We start from the raw sequence: 8,351 nt of genomic DNA on the forward strand, positions 1-8,351 counted from the left end.
TCTCTAATAATTAGTGATGTTGAGCAGCTTTTCATGTGCTTCTTGGCCATCTGTATGTCTTCTTTGGAGAAATGTCTATTTAGCTCTTCTGCCCATTTTTGGATTGGGTTGTTTGTTTTTTTAATATTCAGCTGCATGAGCTGCTTATATATGTTGGAGATTAATCCTTTGTCCATTGATTCATTTGCAAATATTTTCTCCCATTCTGAGGGTTGTCTTTTCGTCTTGTTTATGGTTTCCTTTGCTGTGCAAAAGCTTTGAAGTTTCATTAGGTCCCAATTGTTTATTTTTGTTTTTATTTCCATTACTCTAGGAGGTGGATCAAAAAAGATCTTGCTGTGATTTATGTCAAAAAGTGTTCTTCCTACGTTTTCCTCTAAGAGTTATATAGTGTCCGGTCTTACATTGAGGTCTTTAATCTATTTTGAGTTTACTTTTCTGTATGGTGTTAGGGAGTGTTCTAATTTCATTCTTTTACATGTAGCTGTCCAATTTTCCCAGCACCACTTATTGAAGACACTGTCTTTTCTCCATTGTATATCTTTGCCTCCTTTGTTATAGATTAGTTGACCATAGGTGCGTGGGTTTATCTCTGGGCTTTCTATCTTGTTCCATTGATCTGTTTCTGTTTTTGTGCCAGTACCATATTGTCTCGATTACTGTAGCCTTGTAGTATAGTCTGAAGTCAGAGAGTCTGATTCTTCCAGCTCCGTTTTTTTCCCTCAAGACTGCTTTGGCTATTCGGGGTCTTTTGTGTCTCCATACAAATTTTAAGATGATTGTTCTAGTTCCGTAAAAAATGCCATTGGTAATTTGATAGGGATTGCATTGAATCTGTAGATTGCTTTGGGTAGTATAGTCATTTTCACAATATTGATTATTCTAATCCATGAACATGGTATATCTCTCCATCTGTTGGTATCATCTTTAATCTCTTTCATCAGTGTCTTACGGTTTTCTGCATACAGGTCTTTTGTCTCCCTAGGTAGGTTTATTCCTAGGTATTTTATTCTTTTTGTTGCAGTGGTAAATGGGAGTGTTTCCATAATTTCTGTTTCAGATTTTTCATCATTGGTGTGTAGGAATGCAAGAGATTTCTGTGCATTAATTTTGTATCCTGCAACTTTACCAAATTCATTGATTAGCTCTAGTAGTTTTCTGGTGGCATTTTTAGGATTCTCTATGTATACTATCATGTCATCTGCAAACAGTGACAGCTTTACTTCTTCTTTTCCAATTTGTATTCCTTTTATTTCTTTTTCTTCTCTGATTGCCGTGGCTAGGACTTCCAAAACTATTTTGAATAATGGCAGTGAGAGTGGACATCCTTGACTTGTTCCTGATCTTAGAGGAAATGCTTTCAGTTTTTCACCACTGAGAACGATGTTTGCTGTGTGTTTGTCGTGTATGGCCTTTATTATGTTGAGGTAGGTTCCCTCTATGCCTCCTTTCTGGAGGGTTTTTATCATAAATGGGTGTTGAATTTTGTCAGAAGCTTTTTCTGCATCTATTGAGATGATCATATGGTTTTTATTCTTCAGTTTGTTAATATGGTATATCACATTGATTGATTTGCGTATATTGAAGAATCCTTGCATCCCTGGGATAAATCCCACTTGATCATGGTGTATGATCCTTTTAATGTGTTGTTGGATTCTGTTTGCTAGTATTTTGTTGAGGATTTTTGCATTTATATTCATCAGTGATATTGGTCTGTAATTTTCTTTTTTTTGTAGTTTCTTTGTCTGGTTTTGGTATCAGGGTGATGGTGGCCTCATAGAATGAGTTTGGGAGTGTTCCTTCCTCTGCAGTTTTTTGGAAGAGTTTGAGAAGGTTGTGTGTTAGCTCTTCTCTGAATGTTTGACAGAATTCACCTGTGAAGCCATCTGGTCCTGGACTTTTGTTTGTTGGAAGATTTTTAATCACAGTTGTAATTTCATTACTTGTGATTGGTCTGTTCATATTTTCTATTTCTTCCTGGTTCAGTCTTGGAAGGTTATACCTTTCTAAGAATTTGTCCATTTCTTCCAGGTTGTCCATTTTGTTGGCATAGAGTTGCTTGTACTAGTCTCTTAGGATGCTTTGTATTTCTGTGGTGTCTATTGTAACTTCTCATTTTTTATTTCTAATTTTATTGATTTAAGTCCCCTCTGTCTTTTTCTTGATGAGTCTGGCTAATGGTTTATCAATTTTGTTTATCTTTTAAAAAAACCAGCTTTTAGTTTTATTGATCTTTGCTGTTGTTTTCTTTGTTTCCATTTCATTTATTTCTGCTCTGGTCTTTATAATTTCTTCTGCTAACTTTGGGTTTTGTTTGTTCTTATTTCTCTTGCTCCTTTAGATGTGAGGGTAGATTGTTTATTTGAGATTTTTCTTGTTTCTAGACGTAAGCTTGTATAGCTATAAACTTCCCTCTTAGAACTGTTTTTGCCACATCCCATAGGTTTTGGATCATCGTGTTTTCATTGTCATTTGTCTCTAGGTATTTTTTGATTTCCTCTTTGATTTCTTCAGTGATCTTTTGGTTATTTAGTATTGTACTGTTTAGCCTCCATGTGTTTGTGTTTTTTACATTCTTTTCCCTGTAACTCATTTCTAATCTCATAGTGTTGTGGTCAGAAAAGATGCTTGTTATGATTTCAATTTTCTTAAATTTCCTGAGGCTTGATTTGTGACCCAAGATGTGATCTATCCTGGAGAATGTTCCATGAGCACTTGAGAAGAAAGTGTAATGTGCTGTTTTTGGATGGAATGTCCTATAAATATCAATTAAATCTATCGGTCTGTTGTGTCATTTAAAGCTTCTGTTTCCTTATTTATTTTCATTTTGGATGATTTGTCCATTGGTGTAAGTGGGGTGTTAAAGTCCCCCACTATTATTGTGTGACTGTCAATTTCCTCTTTTACAGATGTTAGTAGTTGCCTTATGTATTGAGGTGCTCCTATGTTGGGTGCATATATATTTATAATTGTTATATCTTCTTCTTGGATTGATCCCTTGATCATTATGTAGTGTCCTTCCTTGTCCCTTGTAACATTCTTTATTTTAAAGTCTATTTTATCTGATATGAGTATTGCTACTCCAGCTTTCTTTTGATTTCCATTTTCATGGAATATCTTTTTCCCTGCCCTCACTTTCAGTCTGAATGTGTCCCTAGATTCGAAGTGGGTCTCTTGTAGACAGCATATATATGGGTCTTGTTTTTGTATCCATTCAGCAAGCATGTGTCTTTTGGTTGGAGCATTTAATCCATTCACGTTTAAGGTAATTATCAATATGTATGTTCCTATGACCATTTTCTTATTTGTTTTGGGTTTGTTTTTGTAGGTCCTTTTCTTCTCTTGTGTTTCCCACTTAGTGAAGTTCCTTTAGCATTTGTTTTAGAGCTGGTTTGGTGGTGCTGAATTCCCTTAGCTTTTGCTTGTCTGTAAAGCTTTTAATTTCTCCATTCAATCTGAATGAGATCCTTGACTGGTAGAGTAATCTTGGTTGTAGGTTCTTCCCTCTCATCACTTTAAGTATATCATGCCACTCTCTTCTGCCTTGTAGAGTTTCTGCTGAGAAATCAGCTGTTAACCTTATGGGAGTTTCCTTGTATGTTATTTGTCGTTTTTCCCTTGCTGCTTTCAATAATTTTTCTTTGTCTTTAATTTTTGCCAATTTGATTACTGTGTGTCTCGTCATGTTTCTCATTGGGTTTATCCTGTATGGGACTCGCTGTGCTTCCTGGACTTGGGTGGCTATTTCCTTTCCCATGTTATGGAAGTTTTCAACTATAATCTCTTCAGATATTTCCTCGGGTCCTTTCTCTCTCTCCTCTTCTTCTTGGAGAGGATGCGAATGCGAATGTTGTTGCGTTAATGTTGTCCCAGAGGTCTTTTAGGCTGTCTTCATTTCTTTTCATTCTTTTTTCTTTGTTCTGTTCCACAGCAGTGAATTCCACCATTCTGTCTTCCAGGTCATTTATCCGTTCGTCTGCCTCCGTTATTCTGCTATTGATTCCTTCTAGTGTATTTTTCATTTCAGTTATTGTATTGTTCATCTCTGTTTGTTTGTTCTTTAATTTTTCTAGGTCTTTGTTAAACATTTCTTGCATCGTCTCGATCTTTGCCTCCATTCTTTTTCTGAGGTCTTGGATCATGTTCACTATCATTATTCTGAATTCTTTTTTCTGGAAGGTAGCCTATCTCCACTTCATTTACTTGTTTTTATGGGGTTTTATCTTGTTCCTTCATCTGGTACAAAGCCCTCTGCCTTTTCATCTTGTCTATCTTTCTGTGAATGTGGTTTTTGTTCCACAGACTGTAGGATTGTAGTAGTTCTTTTTTTTTTTTTTGCGGTATGCGGGCCTCTCAGTGTTGTGTCCTCTCCCGTTGCGGAGCACAGGCTCCGGACATGCAGGCCCAGCGGCCATGGCTCATGGGCCCAGCCACTCTGCGGCATGTGGGATCTTCCTGGCCCGGGGCACGAACCCGTGTCTCCTGCATTGGCAGGCGGACTCCCAACCCCTGTGCCACCAGGGAAGCCCTATAGTAGTTCTTGCTTCTGCTGTCTGCCCTCTGGTGGATGAGACTATCTAAGAGGCTTGTGCAAGTTTCCTGATGGGAGGGACTGGTGGTGGGTAGAGCTGGCTGTTGCTCTGGTGGGCAGATCTCAGTTCAACTTCAATCTGCTTGACTGCTGATGGGTGGGGCTGGGTTCCCTCCCTGCTGGTTGTTTGGCCTGAGGCAACCCAACACTGGAGCCTACCTGGGCTCTTTGGAGGGGCTAATGGCAGACTCTGGGAGGGCTCACGCCAAGGAGTACTTCTCAGAACTTCTGCTGCCATTCTCCTTGTCCTCATGGTGAGACAGAGCTACCCTATGCCTCTGCAGGAGACCCTCCAACACTAGCAGGTAGGTCTGGTTCAGCCTCTTCTGAGGTCACTGCTCCTTCCCCTGGGTCCCGATGTGCACACTACTTTGTGTGTGCCCTCCAAAGAGTGGAGTCTCTGTTTCCCCCAGTCCTGTCGAAGTCCTGCCATCAAAGCCTGCTAGCCTTCAAAGTCTGATTCTCTAGGAATTCCTCCTCCTATTGCCGGACCCCCAGGTTGGGGAGCCTGACGTGGGGCTCAGAACCTTCGCTCCAGTGGGTGGACTTCTGTGGTATAAGTGTTCTCCCGTTTGTGAGTCACCCACCCAGCAGTTATGGGATTTGATTTTATTGTGATTGCACCCCTCCTACCGTCTCATTGTGGCTTCTCCTTTGTCTTTGGATGTGGGGTATCTTTTTTGGTGAGTTCCAGTGTCTTCCTGTTGATGATTGTCCAGCAGCTAGTTGTGATTCTGGTGCTCTCGCAAGAGGCAGTGAGGGCACGTCCTTCTACTCCGCCATCTTGAAGCAAAATCCCCAAGAGGATTTTTTAATAGGATTTTTTTAAACTTTGAATAATTGATCAAATGGGTCAGATTCCATCAGTGAATGGAATTACACAATCCCAGCTAGAATTTTGCCAACTGAATAAATGTTCAAGGTGAGAATTGAGGGACAGATTGAGTTGGAAATTGTTAGTAACCCTGTTGTTAGAGAAGAATTAAAGAGGCTAAGTTCTGTGTGATGAGATTCCATATATAAATGTAAAACATTTTTCAGTCTATATTTTCCATTGAGTAGAAATATTTTTCATCAGTATCATTTGTAAATTTGCAAGCATCATCAGAAATGCCAGACTCAGTTTATAAATGCCAAACTCAGCCTTCTTTAATTTATTTTTTATTGAAGTAACTTTTGTTTATAACGTTATATAAGTTTCATGTGTACAGCATTATATTTCTACTTCTGTACACCCTGTAGTATGCTCACCACCAAAAGTTTAGTTTCCATCCATCGCCATGTGGTTGATTGCCCTTTACTCATCTTGCCCTCCCCTCTGCCCCCACTCACCTCCCCTACCCCTCTGGTGACCACCACTCTGTTCTCTGTATCTGTGTGTTTGCTTTTGTTTGGTTTGGTTTGTTCATTTATTTTGGTTTTTGTTTTTGTTTTTTATATTCTAAATATAAGTGAAATCACTCGGTATTTGTCTTTCTTCGTCTGACTTATGTCACTCAGCATAATATACTCAGGGTCCACCCATGTTGTCACAGATGTAAGCCTTTTTATTTTTGACTGCCATCTAATTTTGTTAATATGAATGAGAACCTTGTATTACACTTACCCCAATTTTTATTTCCTTTAAGATATCTTGGATGTTGGGTGAGGTGAAGGGAGGAGCCCAGGTTTCTCTTTTAACTACCTGGGTTGATTGTGGTGTCATTAAGCAGGATAGGGAGTAAGTGATAAAGGCTTGGGTTGGGGTTGGAAGAGATAACGACATGTAATTTAAGGCGTCTGTGGGCTGTGGAGGGGATGATGTCTGTTAGGTGTTGAATACAAGGTTCTACACGGGGCTTACGAGAGCTAAACTGTCTGTTCCCTGCTTTATTCTGCCACTTCCCCATCACAGACTATGCTTCAGCTGCTTCTGACTGCTCGCTCTTGACACTGTTTGCACTGGCTGTTCCCTCTGACTGGAACACCTTTTTGTAGTACTCCCCCTCCATCACTCAGGCAATTCCTGTTTGAATACCTTCTATGACAGGCACTCACTACCATCAAATAGCACCACAGTAGCGGTTCACAGAGGGAGTTCTGGAGCCAGCCTGTCTGGATGTAAACCCTCAGCTCCACCCTTCCCTGCTGTGACCCTGGCAGTAACTCTCAGTTTCCTGAGATAATGGGGATGATATTAGAACCTCTCATAGGACTACTAAGAAGAATAAATGAATTATTCATTTAGAGAACTTAAAACAGAGCATGGCACATAAAGTGTTCTTTACACCTTTACTATTACTATTAGTTGCTATCTTATAAGACAGCCCATACCATCTTCCATTAAAAAAAATTTTTTTTTTTTTAAATATTTGTAGTAACAGTCTTAGCAAAAGGTGCCAACTTAAAACAAAGACTGTTCTGGTCTTTTCTAAATCTTATCACAAACAACTGTTTTAAGTAATTTTTATCAGCTTTCCCCCCCCTTTTTAACCTTTAAGTTACTTTTTTGTAGATTGCCATAATCTGTATACTGCCTATCTTTTATACTGTCATTGTTTTCTTAAGCATTTCCTGTTATTTGAATATATGGATTATTTCCAATTTTTTATTCTTCTGGTTGGATCTGTTTGATGAGCTTTTTCTTATGAGTTAATTGCTTAAGATTTTTTTGAAGTGAAATTTGAGTCAAGTTTTATTTTTATATATTTTATTATAAATTTCTCTAAATGTTCTCTGAAATCTCTATAATCTATTATAATCATATGTATCTATTAGCCATTATAAGTGCTTACATAAGAAATTTATGAATATATCCATGTATCCTTTAAATTTATGAATATAAATTATAATATACAAAAATTTAAATAAGCTGAAAACAATACTTCTGTAGCTGAGAGCAAGGGAGGATGAAGTTTAACTTTTTCTAACACATAAAGTACTGTAATTTAAAAAATTAACTTGGAAATAACAAAATAACTATAGACCTATTTAAACCGAAATTAAAAGTCATTTTGATGTAGTACGTATAGTTTAGTTCTTGAGAAAAATAACCCATTAGGGATGAAGTTGTTAAGTAAACATGATTGATGATTTCTTTTTAATGCAGTCCTATTCCCTTTTCATATTTAGCATATTTAAAGACTATTTCATAGCACAATTATAACTATTATAAATGTCAGTGTAACTAATTTAAGAATTCATAATGGTTCAAATGCTTTTTAAATTTTTAGCTTTTTTTTAGTTTTATTGTGATATAGTTGACAAATGCTTTTTTGTTTTTAAACCTTTGAATTAGATCATAGAAAATTCTGTACTATCCACTGCACTGGTTACTTGAGAAACTGGCCTCCAAATATTGTTGGGATGGAAGAAGAAATGGACAATAAGAAAGACAGTAGTAATTTTACCTGCCTTGTTGCCATTGGAAGATTACATCCATATATTGTCCCACAGAACAGTGGAGAGATTAAAGTGAAACCAACTGAATTTATTACGCGTTTTGCAGTGAATGGACAATTTGTCTATGTTGATCAAAGGTAAACATCTATGTGCCATAATGATTAGAGTTCAATGGGATATTTAAGGCTATTAAAGATGTGGCTTAGGGGCTTCCCTGGTGGCACAATGTTGAGAGTCCGCCTGCCGATGCAGGGGACACGGTTTCATGCCCTGGTCCGGGAAGATCCCACATGCCATGGAGCGGCTGGGCCCGTGAGCCATGGCCGCTGAGCCTGCGCGTCCGGAGCCTGTGCTCTGCAACGGGAGAGGCCACATCAGT

At 38.3% G+C, this 8,351-nt stretch overlaps 1 protein-coding gene across 1 annotated transcript in view; it reads left to right on the forward strand.

Annotated features, from left to right (window-relative positions):
* The window catches only part of BMAL2 (basic helix-loop-helix ARNT like 2), a 55,696-nt gene that overhangs the window by 36,543 nt on the left and 10,802 nt on the right, over positions 1–8,351 (forward strand). Inside the window, exon 9 of the mRNA XM_007446309.1 lies at positions 7,869–8,109. Coding sequence (XP_007446371.1) covers positions 7,869–8,109 — 241 coding nt within the window. The remainder of the gene's footprint in view (positions 1–7,868; positions 8,110–8,351) is intronic.

The sequence above is a fragment of the Lipotes vexillifer genome, unplaced genomic scaffold, assembly GCF_000442215.2.
Source record: "Lipotes vexillifer unplaced genomic scaffold, Lipotes_vexillifer_v1.1 scaffold477, whole genome shotgun sequence".
NCBI lineage: Eukaryota > Metazoa > Chordata > Mammalia > Artiodactyla > Lipotidae > Lipotes > Lipotes vexillifer.